This window comes from Cynoglossus semilaevis, chromosome 15 (assembly GCF_000523025.1).
Source record: "Cynoglossus semilaevis isolate Cse_v1.0 chromosome 15, Cse_v1.0, whole genome shotgun sequence".
NCBI lineage: Eukaryota > Metazoa > Chordata > Actinopteri > Pleuronectiformes > Cynoglossidae > Cynoglossus > Cynoglossus semilaevis.
This window is the reverse complement of record NC_024321.1, coordinates 4,893,818-4,915,480: the sequence shown is the minus strand read 5'-3', so window position 1 is coordinate 4,915,480 and position 21,663 is coordinate 4,893,818. Positions and strand designations below refer to the sequence as shown.

The following is a 21,663-nucleotide window of genomic DNA, read 5'->3' as shown; positions in this document are numbered from 1 at the left end:
TCACAGGATACAGACGTAGCGTCTAGGAAATAAATAAACATACCAGGGCTTCACTGATTCCTTGCAAATAATTGATGATGCAAACATACTTCATGAGTTTATCGGTGTATTTAAATAAGGCATTGCCATAGTAACCGGCTCCTCCTGGGATCTACTGTATATAACCAACAGTCGGCTCGATGCATGTGAAAATGAAAATCTCTTTTTACAGAAAGATGAAGGTGTGAAAAAGAAAGAAGGAAAAGTCACGCTCTCTTTCACACATGAAAAGAAGGAGAAATGCAATTATATTGTTTGGTTTCACACACAGGCATTCATATTCATACCCAAATCCACATTACAGTTCTTTTTACTGGTGAATTTTTTTTTTTTTTTTGTTAAAATATATGTTTTATTGTTTTTAATAAGTGTTCTACTACTCGCCTTCATTTACTATTCTGATAATAAAACAACATCCTGGAGCTGAAGAAACAGGGTCATTAACATACTGTAGATGGTGTTTATGTGGGTTGGGGAAGGGGGGGGGGTAAATTCCGGAATTTTACAGTAGGGTGTTAAAATTCCAAAATGTTTTCTTCTTATTGTAATTGATTAATTATTTATTTACTCTTAATTCAACATACAATATTTTAAAATTAGATAACTAAAGTTTAGAAACACAGATAAGTAACAAGTTACATGTTACATGTCTTGGTTACACTAAGCTTCAGCCAGGGAAACTACCCAAAAGGGAGCAAATATATAAAAGAATCTGTGTCTAATAAAATACGTATGTTAGCCTATACCAAATGTAAGAAATAACTTTATCATGCATAATAACTTTTAAAGCAAATACAACCTGCGACATTGATAGCCAGAATATTTAAAGAAATTTTCGAAAAGGCAAATTGCGTCAACGTTTCTATAGAAAACAAAAAAGAGAATTTTAAAGGTTAGCCCAAGATCGGTGAAAAAAGTGTACATGAAGCCAAAAGGCTTATACGTTGCTAAAAAAAACATAGCCAAAATAGTGCAGTACGCAAAAATAGTATAAATATTTTAGTATAGCACATGAATACTGTAGTACACAAAAAAAATTGCTAATTGGTAACTCAAATAAATATGCCTAGCTAGAAGTATAGTGAAGACTTTTGGTTTCTTTTGGCAGTGGTGGCACAGAAATATATTTTATTCCAGATGTCCTACCTGACACAACCCAACCTGGGATTTGGGCACTAGGTGGAATTGAACCTGGAGTCTTCTGGTAGCAGGGGACTCTGGGTCCTCTGTTCGCCTTTTCTTTGTTGACAATTTATTATTTTGCAGTTTTGCCATTTATCATCATCTACAACATTTTCTTGGGTTTGTAGGAATGTAAAGAATTTCAGTTACATAAAAAGTTAGAACATTTTTGATACTCGGTCAATTGGTCCAATTTGCCCTGTCCGTCCCTGTGAGCCTGAAGGCATTTGGGTATTAATCTATAAGTAGTGGAAAGTGTGGCAACAAGGCTTAATTCATTTACTTAAGAGCTTTTCACGTGGGGTTTAAAAGTTAATAGGACGATCACTCCACAGTGCATTTGATTAAACCCTCTTAATTACCCCAGGTATAATGGGCTATTAGCAAAGGCCCAGTTGTAAAAGGGCAAGTGGGAGATGCTTGTTTTTATGAGCTACTCTTTGTTAACCTCCTCCAATGTCAGGATTATACAGGATATTAGATTATAACCCAGTGTCTCCTACAGTCTCCTACACAGGGGAGTCGCCCTCAGGGGTGTTCACCATGCTTTTATTATTTGTGTGGTTTTTAATGGCTCTTAGCAGTCATTCTGTATGTATTATTCCGGATAGTTCTGTAGTTGAGGACCAGGGTTCGCTCAGGTGTTCTGTTAAATTTAGTGAAAGTGTTTCAGTTTAAATGCAGCAGTTGGAAGGTTGTGAAAATGCATAAATTATGGATAATGTCTTTGGCTCGACCTATGCTTTTGTTTTACTGGGATTTAAACACATCTAACACTTTTCTTAAGATCAACAACCACCAAAGTGGTGCTAAAGGCTAAAGTAAGCCCAAAGATGCAAAGTTAATGCTTCATTCGCTGATTCTGTAGAAGAACTACTTGTGAGCGAAACACATGAGCAGCTATTTCCCTTGGCCAAAGGAATTTAATTTTAGCACAGAGACAGACAAATATATATTGATATATACAGTATACATGGCCAAGAAACACAACTGCTAAATTAAAATGACCAAAATAAAACAATATAGCAAAAAGCCAATTGTCTCAAATAAGATTACTAATTGGACAAACAAATAACTAAAAATTACTCAAAAGTATATCAGCTAATACAGGGTTTGTACAGTGATAAACAACCTGGAAACGTTGGAAATTGAAATGCATTTTCTAGGTCCTTGAAAAGATAATGAAAAATTCCATTGGCTGTACGGAAAAGTCACAGAAATATTACATGGAAATTCATTGTAAGGTTATGGAGAAGTAATTGAAAAGTAATGGAAAGATATTGCTATAAAAAGTGTACAAACCTATGAATATAAATATATATAAAAATAAACTAAAATACATCGCTGGTAGGTTTGTTTACCGAGAGGAGATGGAACACGGCTTTGTGTTCCTCACGCTGATTGGCTTATGCATCGTAGCATCTCTCTGCATCGCTTGTGTTTGGTGAAAGTTTGACCTAATTTAACGCCCCACGATGCTCTGATCATCTTCTCAGGAAGGCCAAACGAAGACGCTGACAGAGATGACATTTAACAGCTTTTATTTTTCTTTACAATAATGTGCGCTCCTGCGCTGTGCCCGGTTTTTATATACAGTACGGTCCGTCCGTCTTGGCCAGTATGCACTTCTGTGTTCACTCTCCTCTCTCATCGGTCCTAGCTCCTACTACTATAATGAGATGCTTAATTACTCCAATTGAGCTCACCTGCGTTCGGGGCTGCGTCGACATTCCCTTCTGCAACTGAGCGCTAACCTCCGCCGCGCCTCCACAATGTCTATTTAATTTATGTACGTATTATGCATGTATTATATTTCCATTATACAATTCTACCGTGCATATAATTGTGTAGGAAACGGTAATACAGTCCATGGAGGGTTGATAACAGTGTGGGGGAGGTTCGTAAAGGGTAAATATATACGTAAATAATATTAAAACTATCTCGCCCCAACTTAACTGATTTTCCCTTTTCGTGGTGGGCCTTGGAACGCAACTACTGCGATAGGAGAGGAATATATGTGTATATATATATATATATATGTATATATATATATATACGTATATATATACATACATACACACACACATATTTCGGTGGGGGGGGGTGAGTCTATGGTACATTTTGAAAGTTCTTCACTTTTCTGCACATTTCTTCACTGTTTCTGGTGACTTCTGACTTTTTCAACCCCCTGCTTTCTTTTTTTCAGACACTTTCTATTTAAGACGGGCACAGGATCAACACCTTTCTTCGGTGCAGCAGCTCCTGGTTACACCATGGCTACCGGGACCGTCTATTCCACCCCAGCCCGTCCTCTGCCCAGGAACAGTCTGTCCAGAGGAGCCTTTAAGTTCAAGAAGTCACCAAAGTACTGCTCCTGGAAATGCACGGCCCTGATCGCTGTGGGCGTAGCTGTGGTTCTGTCCATCGTCCTCTGCTACTGCATTGGTGAGACACTGGTTTTTATTGCTTATTATCAGTTTCTTTCGCACAAACAGGGCTGGTTTACAGAATTGTACAATATTTGACATACAAAAGCTTGATTATTTGAGATGCCACTGGTCTGGACAATATTTTTCAGGTCTTAATTTGATATGCCACATGGAAAACTAAATGATGTTAGATTCACACAGGTGAATCTAACTTGAAGTTGAAATTATTATTAAAGTGTGTTGTACAATCGCAGTGAATCAGCCTATGTATATTTTATGTACTTGGGGTTAACCTTAAACTCTTTTTACTGAGTTTGGTCTTAGTTTTTAATTATTTATTTCTAAAAAGGACCAAACTTATGTCAAGATTTTTAGCTATTTCTTGAGGTTAAATATTACATATATTTTTTGTCTTGATGAAATTTCATCAAATTTTGACTTTTGTCTTGTCTGACTTTTTGCAATTTTCCCAATGTGATAATTTTTGTCCATTGTTTACCTGATTTTGGCTAATTTTGGATGTTGCATCTGAAACTGAAACTGTTGGTAATGACTTGGAAATTACTGATATCGTTTAAAAGATGTTCAAGACAGTGTATATGGAAGGCTCTTTTCATCTCTACTCGGTATCACTCAAGGAGCGGTTAGCTTTGGATATTTTTACATTCTTCGACAGTTGGGATGACCCTGATCTATAAAATTGTCATTCCCTGATTCAAAACAGATGATAGACAAGGTGCCTGGACTGAGCGGAGACAGGGAACGTCTTAATCTGCATGAAGTTTGACTTCTGCCAGGAGTACTTTACTTGACTGCTACATTCCTTAGAAACTGCAGATGTTCTGAAAGGTTTCACCTGTGTCTGTCTGCCCTCAGTCAAGTACTCAAAAACAGCCTCAGTACTGTTTCCAGAAAGACGATCTCTTTCCTCCTGACGCAACCTGAGCATCAGAGAAACAACGGCCAAATCCAAGTCCTCTGGGTTTCCTGTTAAAACACAGACAGGAAGGTAGAAATGGACAGTGCAGATGGCAACTTCAGACTGAGTAAAGAGTCCAAAACGCTGTAACTGTGCGAAGATGTTGCTCTGCTGTGAGACAGGACTGTGCAGACCTTTTCCCTGGGACAGGAAACAAGGCTGACGGCTTTGGACAGAATTCCTACCAAACCTAAAGTTCTCTTATAGGTTCAACATCAGATAACTTAAGATGGAAAACCAAATGTCATTTAAAAAAATAAAGGGTAGCTTAGATAGAGCTAAATTGGGCCAAAGACAAGATGTATATGTTTGAATAGAAAAGAGATGAAGAAGTTGGAACAAAAGGTATAATATATATATACAATAGCTAAAAGCTAATTGAGAATGTTTTTCTTCAACAAAAACTAACAAGAACTACAATTATAGTTGTACTAAAAGTTCATTGGCCCCTGAGCCTTACTTTGGCCCTTGTGCTGAGAGGGAATCAAACCTTCTTGATTCTAACCATTAGAAAATCCTTGTATCCCCATCAACCCCCCCCCCCCCCCCCCCCCCCCCCCGCCCGCCCCCCTCCCCAGGCTCNTTCTAACATTTTTTACAGCATGTGTCAAAGCTGACTCCTCGCTAACCTTTAGAATCTTGACCACAGCAATAAACCTGTTAGAGATTCATCTCTCCTTATGCCCTCCCTTGTCATCTGAGCCCTTCATCTTTACTCTGCGCCTCTCTCCCTGAGCGGATATAGGAGTATTCATCCAGCTTGGATGCAGAGGAAATGTGACATCGCTGTATAAAGGAGGAAATATGGCATTGTTGGGAAGATCCTATAACCCGTGTTTTATTGCCGGATTGAGAGGCAGGAGCCGAGAGGAGAGAGAAGTCATAAATGCACTGCATCAATATCAATATTCACATTGGCCCCTTTATTGACTTAACTGTTTTGTCACTTCTCCTTGTTGGTGATGGCGTGCCGTAAAATTAGTGTGGATATACTGTACAGAACTGTATACATGAATTTTACGACCTAACCATAGCTGGGAATTGGTAGCTATTTTTACTTGGTGGTGGCAGATACTGAACAGCGCGCACATGCACACACATATACACACGCTCAGGGATAAGGCAGCAGCAGAGGTGTTGCTTTGTTCAGCTCTTTTCACTAACAGATTGAATTCATTCACAACTCGTTCTTCTTCTCCTAAGATAAGTGCAGTTGTATTTGGTATCTTTCTGATGCTTTTTGATTGGAACGTCTCAGCCTGGTGTGTGCATGTTGTGTAGGTGTGTGACGGGGGTGAAGGTGTTAAACAGATGCATCCTTCTGACACTCGCCTCGGGTTGCCTCAGCCACATTTCAACCACTTCCTCCCTCATTCGTCTGCTGTGATTCACCTGCCAGGTGCACTGACTCAAGAAACTGCTCACACTTTAATAGGTTCACTTTGTCAGATCTCTCAGTTCTGTGAGTGTACGGAAAACACTGTAGCATAATGGTGATTATTTAAATCTACTCAACTGTGTTCTGCAGTTTTTGTTCTGCATGCTGGAATAAAACAAGTCTGTGGCCCAGAAATAGCTGAATGTTAGTCAAAAAAAAAAAAAAAAAACAAACCTCACGTGTCTCACTAAACTGTGGCCCAGTTTCATTAGCATTCTAGTCCATTTTGTTGTCCTGTTTAACTTTTTTCTAATTGTCGTGTTTTCTCTTTCCTGGTTGTTGGATACATTTTTAATATTTTCGTTTTATTGTGCAGAGCAGGTTAACACTGATAAGTGACATACTGAATTTCTTTCCCCAAAATATACGTCCCATACTGTCTTTCTGACAGTAAACAAGCCTTGACCTGCATGATAAGACAAAAGCCAGCATCATTTTTTTATTGCACAAAAGCATTCAAATTTTGAGATTAACAATACAGTGATTATTTGGACTTGTGCAGAGACAAAACTCATATTTATGTTCTGCACCAGTAGAAAATAATTACAGATTTGGCTCAAAGATACATGAATTAAAAAGTTTTAAAGAAAGAAAGGATTTTGGAACAATGTCAGTAGTGACAGATTTGGCATGTGCTAAAGAGAAGGTAGCAATTTGGCAACAACAATTCTGGGCTACAAGTGTGTACATGCCAGTGGGTGTCTGGGCAACACGAAGTGACCTCAAGTTCATTGCTGTCACTCCGTGTTGTTGCTTTTGTGCCGCCTCCCATGCTCTGATCTCTCATACATAGAACACAGCTGTGTCCGAATGTTCCCAAAAGTGATTCCAAATCGGAGCAGCTCCAATTCAATTCAGTGACATAATGACCATGTCTGTCAACGCTGTGCACTACAGGGTAATTCAGCCCAGATAATCTGTTCACATCAGTCCACTCAGGCCAAGAGTGTCGGCAGGAATAATTCAGGGCCATAAATTGGCCCAATTATCTTTTTCAGTGAGGCCCAACTTTACTGCTCACCACTGCTGCATATGCTGTAATCTCTCACAATCCCACAGAGACTAAGACAAGGCGGCAGCCAGCTTGTTTGGTCACTTACTACAGAATAAAACCAGAGTTGGTCACTCTGAAGGTGTCTGGGTTCCCTAAAAATACAGGAACATTTTATCCGTGCTCTGAGCTGTAATTCCCCTGGGAAAGTTTTCTGGAGAGCAGAGCAGCCAGGTTTCTGCAGATAGGAAAAAGTAAAAAAACAACAACATTGTTTTTCTCAATATTTCTGAGTGTGCCGGTCTCCAAGTTGTTGTTGGCACAGTCTGACTCCAGATGGGCCGCCTCTCGCTCTGTTAAGTGGACCAATTACTCTCAGTGATGATACCCATCGGAGCAGTGTCATCAGCATATTTTAGCAGGAAACCATTTTATACCTGTCAATGTTTTTAATGCCCTGCGTTTTCTTTGCTCTTTGATTCATTCATCTGTTCTGTTATTAGCAAAAAGCTAAAACATCTAAACAAGCTCAGAGAGTTGCTAATGGGATTTTTCAGAATTTGAGCTTCTGCAGAAGAACTTTTTTTGTATTACCTTTAAAATTGTTTAATTTGTCGAATTTGCCTTATTCTTTTAATTAAATGTTTACTTTAGCTAACTTTTAGCAAATATAGCTTGTCTTAGATGTGTGAAATTCTTTACTTCTATATTTTTATTCCTAACTTTGAGATGCATGCAGGCACTTTTTTACAAATTCGCTTTATGCTTATCTTTAATCATATTTGTAAAATAACTTTAAAAATAAGAAAACTGTTTCTCGTTACCTTTTTACTTAATGTAGTACACTTGATATATGTTCAGTTTTTATATTTGTCTGATAACCTTTAGAAATGTATATTTATCATATTGACAAATTGGCAAATTGTTTTTTTTTTTACTTTTACTTATTATAAGTAAAAGTAAATTATATTTTTAATTGTTAGTTTAGCATTTTCAGGTCTTTCTGTTTAACACATTTTGTTTGACCAGAACTATAGTTCTGATTTAGATAAGCTGAGATAATTCATGATATCAGATCTTAGTAGTTTTTGTTTTTATTGTAGCCAACAATCTTTAGAGTTTCTTTGCAGTTCTTCTGGTGGAAGTTTAGTTAACGTTGATCTACAAGGAACATTTACTCAGTCCTTGCTTATTCCTGACCTCGCTATACAATAAATACAGCGTCTGTATCATAGCCCAGACAAGCTTGTTGTGCTCTAACGAATTCATCCTCCCCTTCACTGTTGTTGGAGACGTTCCACAGGGCAGAGTTTGACATTTGAGAAGAGGGAGCCAATCTTTTTTTTTCCAAGGTTTTGCCTGAGAAGAGAACTTGCTCACAGGCCATAAATATTAATTGTGCTGGCCTGTGCTGCAGGAATAACTTATGCTAATTTATAAATTGAGGGCTATTCACCTCAAAGCAATTTGTTGATGAGATAAGTGGGGATTCAGGACGCTGTGTACAAAGACCGGTGAAGAGTGGGAGGCTCTCTGTTCTTCTGTGCTTCTGTGCCGTACTGGAAACACCAAAGCTCACTGACACACACAATTAGCTTTCTACTGAAGACCTGGAACACTGACGATACTTGGAAGGGAGGGAGAGCACAAAATTAAGCTGTGGGGAGTCACAGCATTCATCGTGCTAAATGAGGCAGGGTCTTAAACAGGGTTTGAAGACACTTAGTGTTTTTCTTTTTGACAATGGCTCTTGGGAATTTTTCAGAAATTCACACAGGCTTGATTACAGCTCCCAGACTGTATGAACTGATTTAAATGCACCAATTTAACAAAAACAGCCTATGTTAAAAAGTCATTGTCTTTTCTACAGAAGTTTGTTATGCTGTAGGTACAATTCCATTCACATTGGATGACTTTTTTATTTTAGTGTAATGAGATAGAAGTGGACATTTGCAGGTCATAGTTATATTTATGAGATTTAATAATCAAAGTTAAAATGGGCAGAAACAATTAACTTAAAAGCCATAACTATGAGATATAAAGGCTACGTTGATATTGTGGCATAAAAATTTTACTATGAGATGAGAGAGTAGTGTTTTAACTGACAGAAACATGATTATAATAATGAAAAATAAATCTTTAACAATCAATCTAATGAAAAATACTTCTTACAGTTATAACCTTATTATAATATATTATCATAAATATTGCAATTTAGCTCTGAGTTTCTACAGTTTTTCCCATAGTCAGAAGTTTTATTTATTTACATTTTAAAAAATATTTCTATCATAAAATCCTTCCGCTTCCAACTGTTGTACTAGTATTCTGTGTGTACAACATGTTCTCAGAGATCTATCAAATTTACACAGTGCTGTCCATTTTCTTCCTGTCTGTCTGTGACAGGAGTGCACTCCTCCATTTCTACTGCCAGGTTTTGGCCAGTTATTGATTTTTTAACTTGTTATGCTCTGCATGTATAATGAACAACAGCAGGATAACACATCACTGTCTGGGAGGGAGAAAAACAAACAAGTGTAATGATGTTACAGGTTTGCACATTTGGAGGTCCCGTCACCATGTTCTTTCACACAACAGTCAGACATGTCAGGAAATATTGATGGAGCAGTCAGCAGTCATTTCTATAGCTGCTGATGTTGACCGTTTCCTTCGGCCGCCAAATGTAATTGATGCCGACAGGGATGTTGAGGCAGCCTGGATGTTCTGGGGTGGGGTATTTTCAGTAAAATATTGGAAAAATATTAATTCTCGATGGCCTTTGCCTCAACTCAGTACCCTCTAAACTGCCACTGATTATGTCTCTCTTTAATTATTTTCCAAAGCACACTAGAAATCATATATTTCTATTTCATTTTTGGAGTTTTAAAAATAATCTTAGGTCTAGTGTTGATGTCTCAGCAAAATGGCACAGTAGTGCTCCAATGTCAGCAACCGCCATATTGTCAGTTCAAATTAAAACAATGTATGAGATCATTGGAAGCAAAGGTCGTGCTCTCCTTGACAACTTCCTCTGAATTTTTATGTCTTTTTGGATAACTTTTATCTTCTTCTTTTGGCTGCTCCCTCCAGGGATCGTCACAGTGGATCATCTGCCTCCTCTTACCCTATCCCCTGCCTCTTCTACTGTTACACCAACCATCTCTGCTTTCACTACATCCTTAAAAATTCTCTGGTGTCTTCTCCAACATCCTTTGTCCAACGTCTCCCTATAGAAGGCGGTATTCTGTCCTCAACACCTGTCCAAACCATCTTAGCTTTTCCTCTCTAACTAGAATATACACACACTTTTACATTCATACATATGACAAGAAATGTGATACAAATTTGCATTTACTTACTTTATTAATCTAAAGTGCACCAAGATATTTATTCAAGTGCATTTCCTAATCATATTTCAGAAGGAGCTGTTGGCCCTAAGGTTTGTTCCATCATACAAATGGGCTCTGCTGATAAAAAGTGTGAAGTCAAGAATGCAGGCACCAAAAATGGCTGGAGCCAGCGCAGTCGTGCTCCATCAAGGACCGTATCTTGTGTAATTTTAATAAACCAATGCAAAGTATTAAAGTCTCCAAGCTTTAAACAAAATACTTCTTATCTCTAAACAAGTATCAATTTGTGTGGAACCCACACTGTTTTTGGTTCGTCTTATAATCTGCCTTGCATCTGATATTCTCTCTGGCCCCTCTCTCCTTCTCGAGTTTGTCCTTTTTATTTTACAAGAGTCGATATCCATCTCTCAGGCGAGCGACAGGTGCTGTAGAGAAAGGTTCCTCCTGCAGATCAAATGGTCGGAAATCTAGACGCCTCCTCAGCGTGGCCTCCTCGCTGCTGACTTTGAAGGAGGACTGGCCCTCTCGCTGTGCACGCAGGAGTGGCTCAGTTTCTCTAAAACAACAAGAACAACAGCTTGATCGAATCTGATGCCGTGACATAAAATACAGGCGCGCTGCACGGTTTACATCTGAAGGAGCAGGATGGAGGAGATGCTCACACTTCCCTCTACTGCTGTGACTCCCTGTTTGACTTTACGCTTTCTTTTATCTTTCACTTTTCTTTTCCTTTTCTCTCCCGTTTTCACACATGCAGCTTTATTGTCATGTCCTTATTTTTTCTGAGTTCTTTACTTTTTTTTAACTTGGGCAAGTTTAAAACTTGCTTCTTGGCTTCTTGTGTGTTCTCTCAAATAGAGCCTTGTATAAGCAATACATGGGCGAACAACATGGTTCCAGAGTATTGATTAGACATGACTCCACTAGTGTTTTGTTTACACCAAAGCCCTCCCACGACAGTGAGTCTGCAGAGATTCAAAATGTTAACTAAAACCTAAGATGTTGAACTGTTTATCCGTATTAGTTGCCCGTTTAAAATTTCTAGCAACTCACTTGTTTTTGTTTTTTTTTTTTGTTTTGTTTGTTTCCTTTTCCACAGCGATGCACCTCTTTGGCCTCAACTGGCAGCTCCAAGAGTTGGACAACCAGCTGGCTTTTGAAAACGGCGCAGTCGGAAAAATGGGGCCCACTCAGTCGAGCATGGTGACAGCTCTGGCTGCTGATGGTGAGAAGAAGAAGAATTTGAATATAAATCATGGCTTTAAAGCTGCTGTCAGTGGATTTTGTCTAAGGAGAACGTCTTGGTCCAGTGTTTGAGTGACAGCCAACCGGTTCTCCAAACTAAATGTATTTCTTTTGGTAGTGAATTCTCTTTTACTGAATGAATCTAACATTTTTTTTCCTGTTAATGTATGCGTATGTACTGTAGTTGAACTTCCAACCTCTGCAACGTCACTGAAGTTCATAGTGGTTAAGCATCTGCTTACACAAAATATTACACTGACAACTTCTATCATCCCAAAAAATGACAATACCTTTATCCATCATCTATTCAATTCATAAATGTATGATCATTGATCTTTTTAAGCACATACTTTTTGTGTGTTTTTAATATGAAGCTAATGACCACTGATGTCTCTTGGACCAAAGATGCCAAAGTAATATGTTAAATGCCCCATTGCTTAGTGATTGTTTAGAGCTGACTGAAACAATTCCCTGTCTGAATACTTAATGACTCATTGAAGACGCCTTTGTTTTGCCTGGTTATAATTTCAGACCATTGTGTATTTAACAACAAGCAGCTGAGGCCATTTCTGCTCACCTTTGCTGCAGAAACAAAACCCAAATTAATCTCTCAGCACACCGCTGTATTTATAGTGCACAATAACAGAGTTGAGTAGGCTACGGAAAAGCTCGATTGTTTGGACAGGGCTAGATTTAAATCCTCATAAGTACTGCTAATGAAGATAGCAGGAGGCAGGTTCTGGACTGTTTAAAGCCGGTCAATAGCTGGCTATTGTCCTCCCTCAGAGAATAAACTTGGCGTCCAGTCGTCAGTTTGACTGAAGCTGAAGTGACAGGTAATGGCCTCATTACACACTTATAACACTGAGGCATGCAAATAGCTAAGGTCTGGCACAAACAGATACAGTCAACATCTTGGCATTAATAGGTACAAACACCGGCAATGTCTGGCAAGATGCAGAACTAATGGTTGATTTGTTATTTTGTCAGCTCTGCAGCGTTGGACGGACGGATCAAAACATTTCACACTAAAGTAATGAGTAGAGCTATTTACAGCACTGACCTCATAGGTATATCACATTAGAATACCTTACAGAATAGCACTGATACATCTCAAATGAATGTGTGTGGTTCTGAGTCATCAGCAAGGATTCTACGAGTAAAAAATATTAGCTTAGCATAGCTTAGTCACTGAAGACTGAATATTGTACATTTTTAAATCAAAATAAAAATGTTTTTCTAGCACTGTAACTTTACTTTATATTTCAAACTGGGACATTTTGCATTGACATTTTAGCAAACTGCATTTTAAACTGAAGGGCTCCACAGAATTTAGAGCTATTTTTAGCCGGCCAGCTGAAAGAGGTCACTCTTCTTGACCTGGGCAGCACAGTGTCTCACAGACCCTGGAGCTTTTGGCTGTAGAGCTGATGTGGAAACCATCTGTGTCTACACAAACAATCTGTGTCTGTAACAATGTATTTTTTTTTGTGTGTGTGAAAAAGTTTATTTTGGTTAAGAAGTTACGTTCTAATTTTATTCCAGAAAATGTAATTTACAAACAGGGCCTTTGGAGGTGAACTTTAACCAACCACAAAACAGTTGTCATATTACAAAGCCCACCTTTAAAGACTGTGATTTTTTTCATAATCACAATCCTCCCCTTCTAATAACATCCTGTAGGTCAGAGTTTGTTCATATTCAACCGAGTCTTTTTTCATCTACTGCTCAGTAAAGACACAGTTTAAGGTTATGATTTGCCAAATCGCTTTGATTTGCTGTTATTGCGCTGGAATGGTTGCACTCAGTAAAACTGACAGATTCCATTTACACTTCATCTGATATAAGGCCTTACTCCGTGAGTCACAGAGACCAGAGAGAACATGGGAGACAGAGCTTGTTTGAGTCTTAGAAAGCCAATTATGTCTGGTCATTTTTTTTTCTTCGGTGAACACTGCATCATGGACCACAGGGAACCATTACTTTTATAGTGCCCTGCTCAGTCTCATTTCGAGGAAAATAAAAGAAAATCTTATTGTAAGGTCCCTGATAGAAAAAATGAATTAAATGAAACTGAGAACTACTGAGTGGGATGTGCTAATGGTCGGAGTTTAAAAATGATACCTTTTCACAATGTTTGTAAAAAATTAAAACAAGAAGCTGATGCAACAGATTCTTAAGATTTGGCAAAAAAAAAGTTAATTTGTAACTGTAAAGTTTTATGCCAGAAGAGAAAGAAGGTTTGGTTAATGCTAAATGTGTGCTAAATTTGACCTACAGCTATTATAGGTTTGCCACATATATAATGATAACCAAAACCTATAGCAAAAATATAAATATTCTTTAAATATTGTGTAACACAGTAGTGGCCACCCTCAAAAACTATAAACAGTGCAAAAAATAAAGATCACTACCAAAATATGTTTGAGGTTTGAGGAAGATAAAAATTCATAAATACACATTTACAAAATCTACAAAATATAATTTCTTGAGAAACAAATTCACCTCCTGCCTTTATGAAATAATCATATGTGATTATTATTAGTGAGGCTGACTATGAAGTGTGTTTACTTCTTTTCTAGGAAGGACCACTGTGCTCCATCAGGAGAACAACTCCATTGATACTGGTCAGGTGGATGTAGGGAAGAGAGTGGGTCAGAGTGTTCCCCCAGGGGTCTTTTGGCGTTCTCAGCTCAGCATGGACCAACCACGGTTCCTCAAGTTCAACATCTCCGTACAGAAGAACGCACTGATAGGAGTCTACGGCCGAAAGGGACTCGCACCATCCCACACTCAGGTAGAAACTTTAACTTAAATTTGTTTTTGCTTAAATGTAAAAAAGAAAGTGTGTTTTAGCCCTGAGGTATCTTTTAAGTTATTTACATCATGTAAAACTTAGCCTTAGAATTTTGGTAGATTCTGTTTTTTTTTATTATTTTTCTGTTCAAGACCCCAAAAGCAACATGTGTTTTGTGTCCAAAGTCCTCTCTTGAGAGCTTAAGGAAACCTAAAATAAATTCAAACACTCTGCTATTTTCCCAGACACCATTGTTAAATATCAAGAACCTGAAGTATTGTAACCAGGCACTAGTTTAGTTTCACCCTTGGGCATTCCATACGCTTTTGTGTTAGCACAAGTTCTTTTCTTCTCTTTACGGTAAATGCCTGCCATTTGCAGCTTGAGTGTCTCCAAAATGTCTCATGTGTCATTTGAATGACAATTCCGTGGATCTGAAAGTCCGACGTCTGGCTGAAGGCGTCAATGTGGCGAAGGTGGCGGACAATGGCTATTTTTCCACCACACTTGACTGCAAAAGCTCTTAGTGTCGCCTTCTTGACATTCTCTTTCAGTCAAGTCAAGCTTCACTCAAGTGTTATATAGTTAAGGGCACTCTCTGATAGTAGAAAGTGCGACGAAAGTGATGACAGGTGAGGTACGCTGCACTTCTGAGTTTGAAAAAAAAAATCAAAAAGAAGAAGAAAGCCAAACATAATCAACGACCAAATGGTACTAATTAACAGGACACCACTTTCATGTCTCAGCCAATTGTTACACAGAGACTCGAACCTGTCGATGCCGGACTCTGTCTGTTCATCTTGTCTGGCTCTAAATTACATTCTGTTCAGGTACCGCCGGCACAAATCAATGCATTTACTTAACTGAGCATGAAAGACCCCAATGAGAGAAATTGACTGTTAGTCTTATTCACAGCTTGACAAGACGAGTGTCTATCCACCTTTCACGAATATAGACTCCCTCCATCTGCTATTGAGCGTCTGCCGCTGCTGAATAGAAGCAAAAAAAACTTCAGAAAAAGAGGAAAGAAAACTTTTGTAGTGTTGTTGTCTTTTATCTCTTGTACTCTTGTTGTCAAGGAAGCGGCTACGTTTGTTCACTCTGAAGGCTGAAGGATTTGGAGACGCTGAGGTTTCTCCGTCAGGTCATTAGGCTTCCAGGAGTCTCTCTGCACTTGGTCTCCAGCCTGATACAAAATCAGTCCGTTTGGAAGCAGTAATAGGATAAAGTTTTGGGAGAGTACCTATGTACTTCCACTGCTCCCAAAATACTATTAGTCTTTATAGATTTTGAGATAACACTACTTTGATGTTGACATGATGAAAAGTAGCACTAGATTGAAACTAGCTAAAGTATAACACAAAATTCCAAATGTTGGTCTTCCTGTTTTTGAGAAGATGACCATGGGAGTTTTTATTTGTTAATAAAAATAGCTAAAGACTTAATTACTGACATTGACCTAAACACGTCCACCAAGTATAACGAGATTAGGCTAATCATTTTTCAAAGCTGACCTTTAGGGGTCACTAATAGGCCTTTTTTTTTAGTTCTAACAAGGAATTTTTCACAACATAATAACTTCCGATTGGTCCTAAGATGAGAGATAAAGATGGCTCCGCCTTAAAATATGGAATGGCAAATTGACATAAAACTCTACATATTCAACTTTGTGTTGAGTGTTACTCCAAGGTTACTCTAGCAGACCATTTCCCTCGCATGAAGATGATATCCACACTGAACATATTCTGTGTTCCTAAGACAAAGTAAAGGAAAGTTTAACTTTGTTGAATGAGAACACTGAAGAATTTGCAGTCTCTGAGTGCGTCTTCTCGTCTCCCCACGAGCCAATCCTGCAGTCTCTCCACGCTCGCTCTTACTCACAGGTATTGTTGGATTGAGATGAGTCGGGACTGCTTTCACACCAGCTAATCGAGATGTATGCACTTGGCCCGCAGGTTCAGGGCTTGTGGGATGAACTGTTTTATTGCTTCTCCCTCAAGCCGACAACACAAAGAAGCCCACTTCCGCCAGGTTAATATCCCTGGCTGCCCCCTGATCTACTCAAAGGGCTTTAAATCACTGTGTTGACTCTTCACTCCCCTCTCTTAATGCTGTCTCTCCTGTTGTTCACAATCAACTCAAAGATTGCCTGGCTCCATGTTTGCCACATTGTAGACATTCCAAACTAAATTTGGTTGTTTTTTCCCCTTATTTTTCTTCCCCTAACTCTTTTGTATGAGTTTTTTTTTTTGGAAGGTCTGGTGTGAACACATACTCTTTTCAAGCCCCATTATGGCCTCCACGCAGCGCAGCGCAGCACAGCACCTGAATAAGAGGTTGTTGGAGGAGACCACTCACTTATGGCCCGCCTTTAAATTTGTGTTTACAAATTGCTACCACCTCATACATGATTGTTTTAAGTATATTTCCATTTAAATTGATTTAAAGTCGCTATCAACTACTATCAACTCATACTTCCCAATGATTATTTGTCTTGTTTTACTCTTTTATGTTTTAGATTTAAACACAAGCCATACCAATAATACCATTTTTAACCAAGGAGTAGTTAGAAATAAATCTTTTATTTTTTTCCTTTTTATCCCTCATCACTATTCTTCTTTTGGTGATACATTGTTACTAACCCTGCTTCTCTAACACAGAGACATATTAAAACACCACTAACCTCATGAGAGTCATTAAGAAAAATATATTGTTCACACTACTGTGGGTCACACTGCTTCATGAAGGAACACTGAAGTCTAATCCAGGAGTGACCTAAAATAAATAAAAAAAGAATAAAAAATGTGATTGTCACTATAGGAATTAGGTCAAACATATTTTATAGTTCATTTAAGTGTGAAGTCTTTAATTTAAATAAAATGAAATATAAATATAAAACAGACACAGGGCACAGGGATGGATTGAATGCAAATGATAGATTTTGTTGTCCATATGATGGTGACTTGGATGGGAGCATGTTTATGTGCAACTTTTTATTTCTCTCATCACCTCATCACTTTAAGCCTATGATAACACCTTACAGCAAAACATGTAGCTGTAAGACATCGGAGCTAACACTAGGCTAAAGTGTTAGCGCTGGTGTTTTGCAGCAGGGTACATTTGCTATCGCAAATGGTGTAGTCAGTCGACTATAGACAGGATGAAGGGGTTCAGAACCAGAAAAAAAGTTTTAATGTATTAAACAAATAAAAAGTGCATTGATAAAACATTTTTATTCAAATTCCTGTTAGTCTGTTTATCAACAGCTTTGTTCATCGTGTGATGTCAGTCAAGATTACCAATTACAGTCTCGATTTCATTAGATTCTTCAAATAATGACGTTCCACCACTGACACTAAGCCAAATAAGCCAATAAGCCATAACTGCATAAAAATGTACAGAATGAATTGCTTATAGTTTCAATAATTATAGCAAAAAAAGGTGAATGGTGTCTAGATGTAGATAAAAGTTAATCAAAATTAGTTAGTGCCTTTGAACTCAAAAGAATACTGCAGAAAAAAAAGATCAAACATTGATTTACTAAATTATTTTGGCCCAAATTGATTATATTTTTGTAGAAATTATCCACAATGTGTCAATAATAATGTTTTAACAATCTGTCTGGGTCAGTTTAGTTTCTTATGACTGTATGAGGAGATACAGTGTTACTGGTAGCATGGTTTGGACATGTGTTTAGGAAACATCCTTGTCTGTGACAGCTAAAAGGAGAATATTATTATTTATAGAGGATTGTGTTTTATATCCCATTAATGGCTCATTCCAATCACGTTTAATAGAAAACGTACAGCACTGTAAATTTCTTTAATTTTTCCCCCAATATTTTTATTTTGAAGGGAAACCAATTTACACCTTTTTCATTTGCCACCTCGTTCCTCTGTCTGCACTTAATCACTGTGAGCATGTTTACAGCTGTTGTTGCCTTTAAAGCTATAAAGCTCATTATTTAGTGCCAGCTGCAGTGTTTATGTTTGTCCAGAGGCAGGGAATGAAACTTTCTGCTTAGGAGAGAAATTACTGTTGAGGTAATAAATGATTAGATTGAACCGAGGTGTAAAATTTACCTTTTCAATAGGAGCTTTGATTTGACCCTGGTCACTTTTTGATCATGGGCATTTTAGTTAATCTTCATGGCTTTTAAATCAAATCTAGCATCTATCTATTAGGTGACATTTATTTACTGAATTCCCTTTGCCTGTCATTGTGCAGATTTCAAGCTTTTTAGGTAAATTTATTCCAATCCAATTATGTCTGGATGCGTCATAGAAGACAAGAACATAATTATTAGTTGCGGGTTAGACTTTTTATTTTTATTTTTTTTACAAATCTAAAAGGGTTAGGCATTTAGCTTTATCTTGACTAATCTTTGGTTTTACTGTACATGTTACCTGACATGGCTAACCTCTAGTCGTTTAGTTTATGTCAATCATTTGGCCATTTTGGATTCACTTGTATTTATCTATGGTTAAATATCTAGCTGTTTTAAGGAATAATTATGTTTTGTATTTGGACTTGCTAATGCTGGGCCAACAATCTTAAAAAATATATTGTCGCATGGCCCTAACATCAATAGCTCTGCTCATTGTAGGCTCTTCTGTATATTTTAACTAATTTTGTTTGTACTTTGTATTTTTACTTCAAGGTATCTCTGGAAAAAGATTTTGGCTACTTTTTTGTAACTTTTCCTTTTATGTAGCTATATTTTAAATAACAGTCTTTACTACCACAACATTTTAATTGCCGACCATATAGTAGGCATCTCACACTTGAACTCACATTTTTATTACAAAAGACATCACTGTTGTGTGTGATATGAAAGCCTAGTTTATCAACACAGATTAAAAGAAACCATGAATTTCACATGGACAATATTCTTAATTAAAATAATAAATGCAACTTAGGATACATGGAAATAATTTTACTACTTAGCTTATTCAATTTCTGACCTTTCTATGAAAAAATATTTTTAATTCTGTTGTGAGTCAGTTTGACCCTTCTGTGACAACACAATGGTCCAAAAATTATGTGAAAATAATTTCAAATTCTACTTAATACAGCTGTTTCTCTCAGCGTTTAGTGCTGGAGTGGTAATTAAACCAAACGCTGTCTGAAAACAGCCTCATCAGTGAATGTAAATCTTGCAGAAAGCAGCCTGATGCCAGTTGTCATGTATCACAGTCTTAAGCAGCCTGGTCTGACTGCAGGCTCAGTACATCTGTGTAGATAACAACAACAACTGCCTCAGCCAAGGGATCTGTCTGCATCTGGTGCTGCTGTTGTTGCTGCTGCTCTCCAGCCCAGGCTTTGTTTACTGGGGGATTTCTGAAGTGTGTTACTGTGTATTTTCTGGTGTTGTGCATTCTCTGTTGCTCCCTCTACACCCTGCAGCTTCACCCACACAGAAAAAGAGGTTCAGGTGTGGAGCAGGTGCAGCCAGAGCAGATGTGCTGCTTTAATGTTGATTTTTTTTCTATGGCAGAAGGGAATAGGTGCAGAGTTACACCCTGTAAATCAATGTCTGGAGAAGAATTGGAGAATTAGAATACAAGCATTAGGCGCACCATGTGATGTGCTGAAGTCATATTAGGAGTGAGGGTTAATGTTGTGGCTGAGAGTCCTGCGTTAGTCAGTCTTATGTGTGAATGGACACCACACAAAAAAGTCAGAATCGCTGGATTTAAAATTAGGACACATAACTTTAAAAAAAAGTTAAAACATTCATATATTGTAATTACATTTTAAGATATTTTCCCCAATGCTTGTGGTTGAATTGCAATTTCTTTCTGTGTTGAACAGTTTATTTAACCTTGGTTAATCTATAGCGATGATTGGCTAATATTCTGTAACCTTTTGCTATATTTAGTTATCCCTGAAGCTGTTATGTTACCGCTTGAGCTATTTGTAATATTTCAATATTTGTTATTATACTTAAATTGAGCTTTTGGAAACTGATATAATCTGTCAGATTCTTATTTTGTTAACACTGAATATATTTAGGGTTTTTTTAATCAATTTTAAATATTGTAACATTATGGCAATATTATGGCTAATTATTAAATGGTTACATTTTCCTTTTTTTATGCACAGTAACTCCTGTTTTAGCGACCTAATATCTGTTTTTTTTTTCAACTATACTTTGGCTATCTCTATGCTAACTACTAAAAAGTTAGGTTCAAGCAAGAATGCTAATCATTAGCGTACTAATTAGCTACATTCTATGTAGTTTGTAATTCTTCAACACTCTTGAGTAATTACTGAAATATTATAGGAAAAAATAAAAATAAACACACGTGCTACAGTATATAGGGTTTTTTAGCTAATTCTTGATGCCATAAAACTAAATTATCAAGAAAACTTTCCATACATTTTTTTATGTCGTGCAGCTGTGTGAGCACAAGCACGTGCATAAGCTCTTAACAACACGTAACTCAATCTTCTTTTTGCAGTTAATTAGCAATTTTAATTTATCAGATTCTAATAACATTTTCCCTGAAGAGCTGCGCTATCAGAACTTCTTGTGTACATTAGAAACATTTTCAAGTATCTTCCCCTGAGTTGTATTAGCTATCAGTGTACAAACAAGTCTCCTATCAACATCCATCAACCTCAAATTACTGCCACTGAAAAATCAACACTTATTATACTCCAAAATGCGCTGTGTGCACAACCTGTTCTACTCTACTGCCTCTGCCTTTATTCATGACTTTGAAGAAGACTTTTCAAGCACTTGGGAAAAAAACACACATGTTTAAAAATTAGTCGTAGCCTCTTTACTGTCTGATTTAATTACAGGCAATTAAAATAACAGTTGTCTGCATCTGTGCTGCTCTGTTTTCCTTTTTTTTTCTGCAGTATGACTTTGTGGAGCTGTTGGACGGCAGTCGGCTCATCGCCAAAGAGCATCGGAGCCTGAGCGAACCGGAGACCAGAGGCTGGCTGGATCATCCTGTCACTGTCCACCAAGCTGGATTTATCCAGTACCTGGACCTGGGGGTGTGGCACTTGGCGTTTTACAACGATGGACGTAACATTGAAGCAGTTTCCTACAACACCATCATCCAGGGTATGATGAGGACACACATCTGCTGTGGTGGATGATGGGTGTGATTGAAATGATGAGTAATGACATGTTTGGAAGATGTTAATTTCTGTTAAACAGCTGTGCCTGAATGGAGGAAAGAGGGGGGTGGGCTGTCAC

The 21,663-nt window shown here is 37.8% G+C and overlaps 1 protein-coding gene across 1 annotated transcript in view; it reads left to right on the top strand.

The window, feature by feature from the left end:
• LOC103390675 (teneurin-3-like) overlaps positions 1-21,663 on the top strand; it is a 210,477-nt gene that overhangs the window by 106,678 nt on the left and 82,136 nt on the right. Inside the window, 4 exon segments of the mRNA XM_008326610.3 lie at positions 3,428-3,666; positions 11,505-11,630; positions 14,233-14,447; positions 21,318-21,528. Coding sequence (XP_008324832.2) covers positions 3,428-3,666; positions 11,505-11,630; positions 14,233-14,447; positions 21,318-21,528 — 791 coding nt within the window.